Source organism: Aricia agestis, chromosome 3 (assembly GCF_905147365.1).
Source record: "Aricia agestis chromosome 3, ilAriAges1.1, whole genome shotgun sequence".
Lineage (NCBI taxonomy): Eukaryota > Metazoa > Arthropoda > Insecta > Lepidoptera > Lycaenidae > Aricia > Aricia agestis.
In genome coordinates, this window is record NC_056408.1 from 19,138,830 (window position 1) to 19,152,493 (window position 13,664).

Below are 13,664 nucleotides of genomic sequence, written 5' to 3' on the forward strand. Positions count from 1 at the left end.
CAAATATTAAAAGGAAATTTCTAGGTATCCTATAATTTTTCCGATATTTTTTTTTTGTGAGACCCCCTCAAAAACTTTAGGCAGTGACCGCACCTGATCTTTATAGATGTGACTAAAGGTGAAACAGCACTAGGCGAAAATAGTAAATACGCTGCACACATCACACTCCTTATTTGAGCTGAGAAATCGCCCCGTTGAACCACGTGGTACCGAATTACCAATGCAAGCATATTATGAACGGCTCAGCAACGCATTAAGGGGGCGACTAACCCTAAAGTGTCGATTTTATAATTCATTTTTATAGTTGAAAATAAGCCCCGAATATTTCATTTTCTAAAATTAGATACTACATTATATTATTTCATTTTCTAAAATTAGATACTACATTATATTTCCGATAATTTGATTTGAGCAAAAACACGATAAACGAAAAATCACAAAGATGCATCTAATTTTCACGAATTTTTCATTTATTGCCATAACCGTGCGTTGCACTAAGTTAATATTTTAATACATTGTATAAAATTGTATCATTGAGAGATCGGCCTAGCGGATTTTTAAAATTTTGAATATTTATCGAGTTATTGAGAAAAAACTAATTTGGCGATGAATCCGCGTCGTTCTTTTTCACCGGGCATATGAAAGACGGGCGTGAGTGTGAAGAGAGAAGGACGATGTTTGATTTTTAGGGTTAGTCGCCCTCTTAAGGCTGATTTTCCTGTCACGCTGACTGCGCGCACACCGTCGGCGCTGATGGCCCGAGATGTATGAAATTGTAGGAAGCGTTTGTGAATAACTGTTGCACTGAGGTTTCATACATATCGCGTCGCTCCACTGCAGCCTGCAGTAAAATTGCACTTAGTGCGGCCTCATTAAATTAAATTCTATAAACTAAGCCTAAAAATATAAACCCTCAATGTCACACTCAGGATGGTGGCTTTTTATGTGCGACTTCAGACTCGCATTCTGAATGAACGCTTGGGCGCAAATGTGACATCGATACCTGCGGTCGTTGGTGTGGGTCCGTATGTGATACTGCAGCGACTTCAGTCTCGGGTAGCTCTTCTCGCAGTACTCGCATCTGAAGTTCCTCTCGCCCGTGTGCGTCGCTATGTGCTCCTTCAAGCGGGAGGGCAGGTAGAACCTCTGCTCGCAGTACTCGCACTGATGTTTCAGAACCTTCTGATGATTCCTCCGCTGATGCTCCGTGAGGGTCTTCTGTCGATTGTACACTTTGTCGCACAAGTTACACGGGTACGTCCTCTTTTGTCCGTGGGCTTCGGTCAGATGTTTGTTTTTGAGGGCGTAGGACATGAAGCACTCGTCGCACCGCGGGCACCGTATGATGGCCTTCTTCCTGTGAACGATATCTACGTGCATGTCCTTGTAGTGGTTGGATTTGAACACCTTCCCGCAGATCTCGCAGGTGTGTCGCTCGTCGTCCCTGTGACGTTTGAGATGCGCGTCGAGGCGGGGCTTCTCCAGGAAGCACATCCCGCACATGTCGCACGTGAAGTTGCTGAAGTGTTCTGTCATGTGGGAGTTGAGCGTGTTGAAGTCTTCGAACACGTCGTTGCACATGACGCAGACTAGGTCGTTCCATGTGAGTTTGAACAGCAGCATCTTGTCCGGGGCCTCGAAGTATATTTTCTTCCCGTGGTCGTGGTCGATGTGCCGTTTGAACGATTCCAAGTTGTCAATTTTCATCGGACAGAGCCTGCAATCTATTCTCGTGATGTCGATTTTTGGCATTTTCTTGTATCCCATCAGCAGCTGGAAGGGCTTGGTGTCGTGGGACGCCGTGTGCTCCCGCAGATCTTCGGGCTTCGGGAAGTAGTCTTTACAGTAAAAGCAGTAATAGTTGTTTCTTCTGTTTTTGAAAGGACAAACGTAGGAATACTGTATGATAGTGAACAAGTTCTCTTCAGACATGCAGTCTAAATCTCTATCGTACGTATTTTTCTTCTCTGTTGGGGGTTTCTTTGCAACAGCTTTTTCAGCTTTTTCTACAGCACCTGTAAAGAGTAATTACTGATTACATATATTTTTAAAAACATTATTTTAAAATTCTCCAGCTAACGTATTGCGTACACTGCTTGTAAAATTATAAGCTGTCTATCATTCAACTTGTAATTGAAGACGTGAGTGGACGAAGTGGATAACTAGCAATTTAAATATTGACTTTTTTTGTTTAATCCATTTAAGACCAGAAAATGATTTGAAATTAAAAGAAAGTGGTATTTATGTAAAGCCAGATAATGATGTAGGTAAGTTACATTGTTTAATCTTACGGACTTTTTGGTAGGACGAGGAGTGACATGGACTTATGCGCGTGGACAGTAGCATGCCATTGATATATCATCAATGGTTCAAGGGTTTAAAGCGTGGCTCTTCACTGGTTGTGGCCTCATGGGTTCGATTACCATGTTGGAATGATATAACGTTTTCCCAAGTTTGGTTACAACAACGCAGGCTGATCACCTGATTATCTGATAAGAAAGATGAGCTATATGTCAGATGGGAATGTAAAAAGTCGGTCCTGCGCCTGAATTCTCGCTAGTTTTGTCGGTCGCTTTTCCGCTGGGTTATATGGAAGGATGGATGGATGGAGGAGGGGAGAGTAAAGGAACAGAGCGTGCTGCGTGCTATTAGAGGAAGTCGCGTTATTACAAGATCAGTTATGAGATGGTGATTGGTGACACATTATTTGGTAATTATTGTGCCATACACATGCACCGAGTTTTGTTAAGCAATCTTAAAATAGTGTAATATATTTTAATATGATATTGACCAACAAGCAATCTTACTTTTCTTTTTCTTCTTTTCTGTCTTTTTGGCTTTCTTTTTAACGTTATTCTTTTCTGTTTTACTTTTGACTTTCGCCTTCTTCTTCAACGGTTTATCTGAGTTTGATGAGGAGTCCGAATAGTTATTGTCGACATAATCATCATCATCCAAGTCACAGAGATCCATTTCTTTTGGCAGGTCCCCAGCGGGCAGATCAGGTTTTTCTTCTTCCTTTTTCGGAAGTTTTACATCTAGAAACATTTTTGTTAATTAAAGGGGCTAGTAACAAGTTTTTTTTTAGCACAAGGTGTACTAAGCTTGGACTGCATCCCAATTCCCAACATTTACATCATAGTTGAATCATATTAAAATACCTTTCTACTAGATGACGTCCGCAACTCCATTGTGACTAAATTCATTTATCGCGCCGGAATCGTACATTTTTCCGGCATAAAAAGTATCTTACGTCTTTTTCCTTGACTCAAAGACTTCATACCCAGCAAAATCGTGAAAAGCGTGAAGACTGAAGAGGTACTTAAAAGATAGACAGGCAGACAGACACCCTTTCGCGTTTTAAATATTAATAATATGGATTAAGAAGACAGTAAATCCTAGGTGCATATTTCAGCATAACATGAATGATAATAATAGGCCTCTTGGATATCTCTAGTGGCGCGACGAGGGGCAGATTCAGGCAACACGTGTGTGTCAGAGTGCGATCAGCTGTGAAATACGGTTTACTAGTTAAAAATGAACGTTGAGAACGTTTAAAAGTGCTCTGAATAAGGAAAATATGGGCGGTACGAAGTACTGTTGTGTTGTAGGGTGCAAAAAATCCCAATCTCGGATTCGTGAATTAACGTTTTATTCGTTTCTGAGACGGAATTGGGAAACGTATCGAAATCAACATGCCGATTTAGATTTAAGCATGATTAATATCATGCTTAAATCTAAATCTAGCATAAATATTTCTAAAATATCACGTGCAAGTTTTTTTTTATACCATTGTTTTATGTATAATAATATATTGTAATTGAAAAAACGATATAAATAAAATTATTGTCGTTTCAATATTTATTACTAATCCCTTCAATATTCACTTTTGCGTTTATAATATTATAATACTAATATACTAATTACTGATATTACTAATAATATTATAAGTGCGAAAGTGTGTCTGTATGTTACCTCTTAACGCCTAAACTGCTGAACGGATTTTGCTGAAATTTGGTATAATATATTGTTAAGAGTCCCGAAAAAGGACATAGACAGTGGCGTAACTATAAGATCCGGGGCCCGTGGCAAATTGATGGGGCTCTGTCAGTAAAAATCGTCACGTTTATAATAAACAATATTATGTACCTACTTAAAAAAAATTGCCCATTTGTGTCGGGGGCCCGTGGCATTTTGCCAGCCCTATATTTACGCCACTGGACATAGGATACTTTTTGTCTCGGGAAAATGTACGGTTCCCGAATCCCGCGCGATTACTCCGTTGTGCAAAAGTTCTTCTCTAATCTTCTCTTCTCTAATCGCGTGGGTCTCCGTTGTGCCATAACTATGGCACAACGGAGTTACGGGCGTCATCTAGTAAATTTATTATATTAAGTACATATTAATCATAAAAATCAAAGAAAAATTTCTTTGATAATGAAATACATCTGCATTTTCCATTTTTATTTTGCATGTATGGTTGAAAAGTTGTTGAAAATATATTTGTTTAGATTATTCAATACATAGCTCCACTTTCACGTCGTACAGTCGATTACCTACTCTGGTCTATGGTATTACTTTTACACGGATGATTCGTTCTCCATCATCATGGATTTCGAAGACTTCATGAACATGATTGCTTTGGAATTAGTTTGTGCTCTATAATTTTTAATTAGGTAAACAACCTTTTTAGTAATAAGTAATAACTAAGAAGATGATCTTACAAATAAATAAATACAAAGTAAAAAATCATATTCAATGAATTTGAAAGAATATTTCATGATCGTGTATATTTAAGTAGATATAGCTTTCGATAAGTACTGATTTTCCGCGGAAAAAGCCTGCGGAAATATTATGAAGTCCACAATCAATAATAATTTGGCTCATTTCTTTTTATTGTGCTAAAAACATAAACAATTACCAAAAAAGTGCAGTGACTTGTATGAGAATCATATGAGAAAAGCGCCCGTGAGTTTCCGCCGTCAACCGACCCGCGGCGTTGCCGTAGCTTAGCAACGATATCCAAGAGGCCTATAGATTAATTAACACATCACTAGGGCCAACGCTAAAACACGGGCGGATGCGGGCGAGGGCGCACGCGTTGGACGATCACCGCGGGCGAGCGGGCACCCGTCGCGTGCCCCCATCTTATTTAGCACTGCTAGTATCATTTTTATGTCGAGCGTGTACAGTTGTGGTAAGTAGATTACGTCTTTTTGTCAAATAATATTATTTGACAAAAAGACGTCAACGGAAACAACGTCGATTGCGAAATGCGTGCTCTCGCGCCGTGTGCCCGCCTGTCCGTCGAGCGTGCGACGCCCGCGCGAGTTTAGGGCCAACACTTAAACTCGCGCGGGGGCACGCTCGCGTGTGTATAATAAAAAATAGTATGAGCAGCGCAAGCGCGTGCGACGAAGCGCGGACGCGGGCGACAGACTGTCACACACGCGGCGGGTACACGGCACGGGCACACGGGACGTTGTTTCCGTTGACGTCTTTTTACCAAATAATAAATTAGTAAATAATATATAGTCATCTACTCGACACAATTACTGTACACGCTCGACGTAAAAATTATACCAGCAGCGCTAAATGAGATGGGCGTACGCTACGGGTGCCCGCTTGCGGATTCGTGGCCTGCGGCGGTCTTTCGACGCGTGCGCCCGCGCCCGCGTACGCCCGTGTTTTAGATTCAGCTCGGCCTATTATAGGTCTATTTTAACCTTACTACACATGATTCACATATTATTCTTAACACAAATATAATATTATAGTATCACAACATATTACATTATGTTACTTTATCGAAAAGTACCTTCTACAATAGGTGGTGGCTGGTATTGTTCAGAATCCTCATAGTGTTTGTCTGAGTGTGGGATTTGGAATGGACCACTCTGATCATCATATTCTTTTGGTTCAGTTTTCAGTTCCATGTCTATTGACTTTTTTAATTCTGTAAATAGAATATTTAAGATTATTATAATAAAAAATTGTCATTCTAAGTTGTGCAAACCACAAAATGAACAATTATCATTTTTCATACATCAGCAAGTGGGACAATTCTGTAACATTTGCTTCATCCAGAAATAAAACCATAATAAGGATAGTGATAGGTACCTTATACAACATTATGGTATCTCTTAGGTAGGGAATGTTGTTATTCAACATATTATGTTTGAATATTTTTAAAGAAATATTTGAATAATAACATCTACTGCTAGGTAAAAGTTATATATGTAAAAAATTAAGAAAATACTCTACCGTCTTTGTCTCCTAATTTAGAACTCAAGAAGAGTTCCTCACAAGTAAGCACCTGATGTCTGAAGGCACAAGCATCGCGTAGGCGGACTACACAGGTGGCACACACACCACTATCTTTCTCCTCATCATCGACACGGGACAGCTGAAATTATAATCAAAATTACTTCATTTACTTTTCACATCCCAGTCACAATTTTGCAGAAAAATAAATTGTTTATTTGTACACATAAAAAATTAACTTTTGTAACAGTTTTAGTGCTACTGATCAATTTCTGTACAAATTGAAATAATTTATAAAAACAATCACATTTGCAAATCTCTGGCAAATCCCTAATAGACATGCCTTAGGGATGACTCCACAGTCCACAGCCCATGGTCTGTGAAGACTGGAGTCACTCATGACTTTATTCTCGAAAACTATTGACACACATACTGGTAATGGTTTAATTAATTAATTTGAATATTGAGTTTCAATAGTTATAGTGCACAACATGATATCATATTTTAAGGTGGATTACTTACTAGTATTCCAAAGCAGTCCATGATCATATCTGCGTACACTTCTTTTGTCTCCATCCAGGTGTATTCGGCTGTAAGTATTCTGCATTTTTTAATGGCTCTACAGCATCTACATAACGCTGGATCTATGAGGGGGCCAGTACTCTTTAATAGCGACATATTTATGTGATATTGCTTAAAAAGCTGAGTATATTTTATTTTAATTCACCATAGTTACAATTATATATAAATATGTGTACATTTACATTAATTAAATTATGTTTTGAACTAAAATTGTGATGAAAATACCCAAAACAAGCCAAACAAAGTGTCAATATGACATTTGACAGATTGTCGATGACAGCAAGAAAGAAGTTTAGAGACATTTTTTTTATAGCCGGAGAGAATAGCCCATGGTTGTAACTTGTATGTCAATAACTATTGTGCGATAGATCTAGCCGATACGTAGCGACTAGCGCTGAGCACATACGGCAAATACCTACGGTAAAATATTAACGTTCCAAAGAAATATTATTATAGATCTACCAGGATCTAAAGGCAAATTTTGATGGCAATCAAAAAATATCCTTGTCAATGGATAAATTTTTATATTTGCATGTTTAACACATATAATCAGCCTATTTAAGGATAAAAAGGATCAAAATGTTTTATATATTTTATTTCATTATTTTTTTAAAGAGTCAATTTCTTTTCTCACTTTTTGCCATTAGCCATCACTCATCAGATTCTGGTAGACGGTAGACCTATAGTTTCCTTATCTCAAAATGCTATTCAGATACGTTTAAGGCTGAAATTTTCAGTGTCTAATACTACGGAATCAAATACGGAATCAAACTTCAAAGTTGATACAGCTAGATATTTTAATCTTTGTAATTTTTGAAGGTGGCATTTATGGCAAAATTCAACAAAAACTAATGAAAATAGAAGGCGTAGTTTAGACTTTAGTTTGACATTTACTCGAGAGAAAGTGACAAGAGACCCCGAATCGTATAAAATTTGTATTTGTTGTGTATTATTTGCTAGTTTATTACGATTTTGTATGAAAACTGTACATATTTTATAAAAGGGCATTGAAAATGTCCGTACCTTCAGTGAAACCCAAGGGTCCTATAATAGATCCAGCTCTTTGTCGATGTTGTGGGTCGATAAAAAAATGTCGCCTTTTAACTGTTGAATACGACTGGCAGGGAAACAAGGAGATATATTCTGAAATGTTTATGGACGTATTTGGTCTTCTTGTAAGTATTTAAAATAAAAAAATCTCCTTACTATCAATAATTTATTGCCCCATACAATAGACTGATAATATGTGCCCTTGTATATATTGGACTTTCTAATTTGCATACCCATTTATATTTTGATGTTGTGTTATTCACCGTACGGTAACCCACACCTAGTCCTAGACATATTGACCTGCATGAGGATGCAAAGGCCTAGTAACTAGTTTTTTGTGATAATCAAATTGGAAATAATCTACTTGTTGATAACAATTTACTTTTATCTACTAGTGGCTATAAATTATGTCAAATTTACCTATAACTTAAACTTCTCTGGACCTAATTTCAAGATAATTCCTTTAATAACTTTCTGTTAAGTATGGGAGTGGGTAAATTATTAGATGCATCTTTTTTTTCTTTGACTTTCCTATGTTTCACTCTGCATCCTCTATCAGTTGTATCGCGGGGAATGCTCTGAGAAATTGTTTGGAACCACCTGCAACTTTTCGACATCGTCCCATGCAGAAAATATACCATCCTATTCACCTAGATGAGTGGCAGTCTTCCACCGTGCGTATCTCGCGTTACTTTCTATCGCGCACTGTAAAACTCTGGAAAGAACTGTCACCAGCAGTATTTCCGGACCTGTACGACCTGCAAACTTTCAAGAAGAGAGTGTATTCCCTCTTAAAAGCCGGAAACGCACCTGCAGCTCTTCTGATGTTGCGAGTGTCCAGGGCGACGGTAGTTGCTTTCCATCAGGTGACCCGTTTGCTCGTTTGCCCCCTTATTTAATAAAAAAAAAATTTTATTTACAGCTATCAAGATTAGACGGTGAGACTAAGGATGCATGTATATGTGCCACTTGTGTTTCAAGGCTTCGGGATGCGTCTGTTTTTAGACAACAGGTTTTAAGAGCTGAGGAATTATTTTTAAAATCACGTTTAGAAAGCAAAGGTGATTCACTATTTTTAAATTAAATTCTTAAATCATGGTGTGAAAATATGGTGCAGTAATAATATATTATTTTATGGTAAACAGGTGATAACATTAACATAGAGGTTAAAATAGAACCCGACTTCCATTCTGATATGGGAGATCATGATGATTGTGATGACGGTAAGTTATCTCTCCATCTCTTGGCATGTAAACAGTAGCAAAGGAAAATGTCCCCTAAAAGATATTTGTGTATTTGTTACCTTAACAAAAGCACAACAAAAATTTCACTTCAAAGCTAATAATTATGCATTTAATATTTGGATAGTAGAAACTACTACTTTTTATGAATTAACTTGCTTTTTCCCATAGCACGTGCATGACATGGCACACACCTTAAGAGGATACACCAGGGGCTAGAGAAATGAAATAAAAGTATGTGTAATATATATAGCTGTCTCCCTTACCTCAATCCTATACCGCAGAACGCGATAGAGACAACTGCAGAAAATCCAGAAAATCAACGATTCGTTGTCCCCTGATTCCTTATCCAAAACTTAACCGATTTAAGTACTTTTTTCATTTAAGATTAAAAAAAGGCTTGAGCTGTGTTCCTATGTTTTGCTTTTTTTGTATAATCTAGCCAAATCTGTTTTCTGGACGTTTGAACATAGCGGAAAATCTGGCCATTTTTTTGGGTTTTTGAACGTTCATATCTTATTCAATAATTAAATCATGAAAAAAAAGAAAACATAGGGACATTGTATTAGTGGCTGTTGATATTCAGGAAAAAAATTATAACTCTACTAGCATTATCCAGGGAGGAAACAGGGGACAATGTTTGTATGGAAAAAAGGTGGTGTGGACTCCTCTTAAGGGTTTGGCCTGTGCATTGATCTAGCAGTCAGATAGCTTTTCCTTTAAATGTAAAATAATGATGTATAAAGTTTATATGCCTTTAATTTTCAGATGAAGAAATTGTGACTAAAAAAGTTAAAGTCGAAAAAGCTGCTCCTAAAATAGTGCTCACAAGAAGTGGAAAAAGAAAAGAGAAAAGTAAATCAACGGGCAAATCACGTCATCAAATTAGAACAATTGTTATTGAAAGGCCAGGTAAATGGAATAATTATACCAAATGTTGTCTACAACCTTGTGATTTGTATTGTATTCATAAAAAAATACTAATTGTATGGGAACCACCCTTTTTATAGCCTAGTGCCATAATATCCTTTCTCAGAACTCATAAAGAACAAGTAAAATAATGCAAAATATTGTTTATAGTGAAAGAGAGGTGAAAAGATAGACACATCTTTCCATTTATATTATAAGTGTGAAAGTATGAATATAATTAATCACTTACCTTTAGGCCGCGTTTCCACTGATGCGGAGATGAGCGGTGAAAAGGTTTCCACTGAAGCAGAGCAGAGTAGAATGGAGCGGAGCGGAGCATACTTTTGAAATTGATTGAATGATTAACTGAGGCACTGCGCGCGAGTCACGCACCGCCCTGCTCCTCACCACTGTCCTCTGCTCTCCACCCCAAAGCTCGTTGTCCTCCGCACTGCATCACCTCGCTGTATTTTTATTATGAATATCTGCTAAGCTTTGCTCCAGTCCGCTCGCGCTGTTTCCATTGAGGCGGAGCGGAGATTTCGAGCATAGTGATTGGTCAATTCGGGCACCGTTAAGCTCCTCTTCGCCCAGCTCCGCGTCAGTGGAAACGCGACCTTTTTTTTTTTTTTTTTTTTTTTTTTGAAATAAGGGGGCAAACGAGCAAACGGGTCACCTGATGGAAAGCAACTTCCGTCGCCCATGGACACTCGCAGCATCAGAAGAGCTGCAGGTGCGTTGCCGGCCCTTGAAGAGGGAATAGGGTAATAGGGGAGGGTAGGGATGGGAAGGGAAGGGAATAGGGGAGGGTAGGAAAGGGAATAGGGTAGGGGATTGGGCCTCCGGTAAACTCACTCACTCGGCGAAACACAGCGCAAGCGCTGTTTCACGCCGGTTTCCTGTGAGAACGTGGTATTTCTCCGGTCGAGCCGGCCCATTCGTGCCGAAGCATGGCTCTCCCACGTATAAAATTTTCCTTATTCCTTTTTTGTTTCAAAAATTCAAAAGTCATATTATTATTTGATTTTATCTTCTATTGTTAAATACTATAATAACAAAACTTCATTTCTGACGCAAATTTTTTGTAGATCCATCAAAACCAAAAAGATTACCGCCACATATGCGGATCACAGACGACGAGATGGTGCATCTGAACACAAAAACTATAATCGAAAATTCGTACGTCTGTCCGTTCCGCAACCGAATCAGCTTCTACTACTGCTACTACTGCCGCGACCAGTTCACCAACCCCGCCGAGCTGCGGGAGCACACTCTCACCCACAATCCCAAGAAAATGTTCGAAATGGAGAACAAAAAGATACCGAAAGTCGACGTGACGAGAGTGGACTGCCGGCTGTGCGACGACAAGATCGACGACGTGGAAACGCTGAAGACGCACCTCAGAGACACGCACAAGAAGAAAGTGTACGACGTCAAAAACGAGTTCCTGAAGTTTCGGCTGACCCTGAACAATCTGACGTGCACGGAGTGCGGGAGCGTGTTCCCGTTCTTCGACTCGCTGCAGAAGCACATGATCGACCACTTCGGCACGTACACGTGCGACGTGTGCGGCTCGTGCTTCCTCGAGCCGACCTCCCTGCGCTCCCACATCAAGACGCACAACAAGGTCGACGCCAACTTCCCCTGCGAGATCTGCGGGAAAAACCTCAAGTCCAAGTACAGCATGGGGCTGCACGTGCGCACCGTGCACGAGAAGAAGCCGACGGTCAACTGCTACAAGTGCGAGGCGGCGTTCCTGTCGTACGCGCAGCGGAACCGCCACCTGATAGAGGCGCACGGCGACCAGCGGACGTTCCCGTGCGAGATGTGCGACAAGGTGTACAACAGGCGGAAGACGCTGATGGAGCACATGCGGCGGTCGCACCTCAAGGTGTACAAGCACCAGTGCGACCTGTGCGACCAGAAGTTCTACCTGCCGTCGCGGCTGAAGGAGCACATGGCGACGCACACGGGCGAGCGGAACTTCCGGTGCGAGCTGTGCGATAAGTGCTACCCGCGCCTGCAGTCGCTGCAGGAGCACAAGCGCACGCACGCCACGGAGCGCCGCTTCGAGTGCGACGTCTGCAACATGGCCTTCGCGCAAATCGTCAGCCTCAAGACTCATATGAAAACACACAACCAGTTCGAAATGCCGAGCTATTAATTTTAAGCGTAAGTTAGGATGTAATTTATTCGTTCGTAATTTATTCTCGGTTTCGTAGTGACTGTGTATATTTATAAAATCCATTACGAGTAGTAAAATTTTATAAAATTGTAGCCTTGTTTTCATTAGTATTTTATGACATGAAAGGAATTAAACAGTTTTTATTCCTTTTACGTCTTTCGATAATATACGAAAAAGTTATAAGCAATTAATGAAAGAGCCAGTTGTTTAGAATAAATATATTAATAATAATTACTATTAAACATACAATAATTTAAATTAAAGTCAGGTAAAGTTACTATTATGATTTTTACACAAAACTTCTCATACAACAAGTGCTTTAATATAGTATAAGGCTTTATTCGAGGGCCTTTTATGTGGATATTAGCTCTCTCTCAACCCCATCCTTTGTACGCACAAATAACAATATTTTGAAGTTGGAGCTACGAATACTAAAAACTAAGGAATCGTAACTCCCATACTATTACCGTTTTAAATTTGGTTCCTTTTGATCTGTCATGTAACATCAGTCTATACTCCACTCGGGCTAGCTTGTCGCTAGCGGTCGTTGACTCCCTGTCAAAAACTTGTCATTTTCCATATAAAACCACAATAAACAATATCTGACACTTCATTGTCAATCGCGGTTTATATGGAAAATGACAAGTTTTTGACAGGGAGTCAATGACCGCTAGCGACAAGTTAGCCCGAGTGGAGTATAGTACCACTCAAGGTCACCTAAATATTGCAAATGTATTGAAATGTGTACTAAGCTACACTTTTTTGACAAGTATTGTGGAGCATGTTTTTTGACGGAGTTATTTTTCCTTAGTTTTTATTATTCGTAGATTTGGAGTAAATAAAGTCGACACAAAACTGACATTTTAGGTCTGAGCCTGCGGCTTGACCCTCTGAGATTACACTGTACTGCCGTCATAAGAAAAAAGGCCGCTAAGTGATTTTGCGATTTTCAGGTTTTGAGTCCACTGAACTTAGTTCAGCACGTTCTTAGTTCTAGCTTCTTTCACAGCAAACACGCCCCCTCGGCTATCGCAGCGCGCCGCCCGCGTAAGCGGCTTGCGAGCGGCGGGGCGCGGGAAGGGAGCGACTCGGCCGGCCGGCGAGTACGCTGCGCGCGGTCCTCAGTACGCTGTATTTTACCTTGAGATATATGCACGTTAACTCTCACTGTTAAGAGGATACACCAGGGGCTAGAGAAATGAAAAAAAAAAAGCACGTGTAATATCTATAGCAGCTGTCTCCCTTACCTCAAGCCTATACCGCAGAACGCGATAGAGACAACTGCAGAAAATCCAGAAAATCAACGATTCGTTGTCCCCTGATTCCTTCTCCAAAACTTAACCGATTTAAGTACTTTTTTCATTAAAGATTAAAAAAAGGCTTGAGCTGTGTTCCTATGTTTTGCTTTTTTTTGTATAATCTAGCCAAATCTG

At 39.7% G+C, this 13,664-nt stretch overlaps 2 protein-coding genes across 3 annotated transcripts; one reads left to right on the forward strand and one right to left on the reverse strand.

Annotated features, from left to right (window-relative positions):
- Nucleotides 1-688: 688 nt before the first annotated feature.
- Nucleotides 689-7,017, reverse strand: LOC121740217 (PR domain zinc finger protein 5-like). The gene is made up of 5 exons (XM_042132854.1): nucleotides 6,787-7,017; nucleotides 6,265-6,406; nucleotides 5,819-5,956; nucleotides 2,796-3,038; nucleotides 689-2,015 (listed from the first exon to the last, which is right to left on the reverse strand). The coding sequence occupies exons 1-5, from the start codon at nucleotides 6,940-6,942 to the stop codon at nucleotides 898-900; spliced, it is 1,797 nt and encodes a 598-aa protein (XP_041988788.1). The 5' UTR covers nucleotides 6,943-7,017; the 3' UTR covers nucleotides 689-897.
- A 788-nt stretch (nucleotides 7,018-7,805) lies between these two features.
- LOC121740220 (zinc finger protein 560-like) lies at nucleotides 7,806-12,323 on the forward strand. Of its 2 annotated transcripts, none has more exons than XM_042132856.1 (5): nucleotides 7,806-8,021; nucleotides 8,819-8,957; nucleotides 9,042-9,119; nucleotides 9,906-10,049; nucleotides 11,135-12,323. In XM_042132856.1, the coding sequence occupies exons 1-5, from the start codon at nucleotides 7,860-7,862 to the stop codon at nucleotides 12,208-12,210; spliced, it is 1,599 nt and encodes a 532-aa protein (XP_041988790.1). In that variant the 5' UTR covers nucleotides 7,806-7,859; the 3' UTR covers nucleotides 12,211-12,323. The 2 variants fall into 2 exon arrangements, with proteins under 2 accessions (XP_041988790.1, XP_041988791.1); XM_042132857.1 differs by having other exon boundaries at nucleotides 9,042-9,110.
- The last annotated feature ends 1,341 nt before the right edge of the window (nucleotides 12,324-13,664 follow it).

Excerpts from the sequence above, each read along its gene's own strand:
- LOC121740217 (XM_042132854.1), bottom strand. The coding sequence starts at position 6,942 with ATGTCGCTATTAAAGAGTACTGGCCCCCTCATAGATCCAGCGTTATGT. Across the intron at positions 6,407-6,786 it reads TGGACTGCTTTGGAATACTA|CTGTCCCGTGTCGATGATGA; the intron begins GTAAGTAATCCA and ends TTATAATTTCAG. Across the intron at positions 3,039-5,818 it reads GCCACCACCTATTGTAGAAG|ATGTAAAACTTCCGAAAAAG; the intron begins GTACTTTTCGAT and ends AAATGTTTCTAG.
- LOC121740220 (XM_042132856.1), top strand. The coding sequence starts at position 7,860 with ATGTCCGTACCTTCAGTGAAACCCAAGGGTCCTATAATAGATCCAGCT. Across the intron at positions 8,958-9,041 it reads ATCACGTTTAGAAAGCAAAG|GTGATAACATTAACATAGAG; the intron begins GTGATTCACTAT and ends TATGGTAAACAG. Across the intron at positions 9,120-9,905 it reads TCATGATGATTGTGATGACG|ATGAAGAAATTGTGACTAAA; the intron begins GTAAGTTATCTC and ends TTTAATTTTCAG.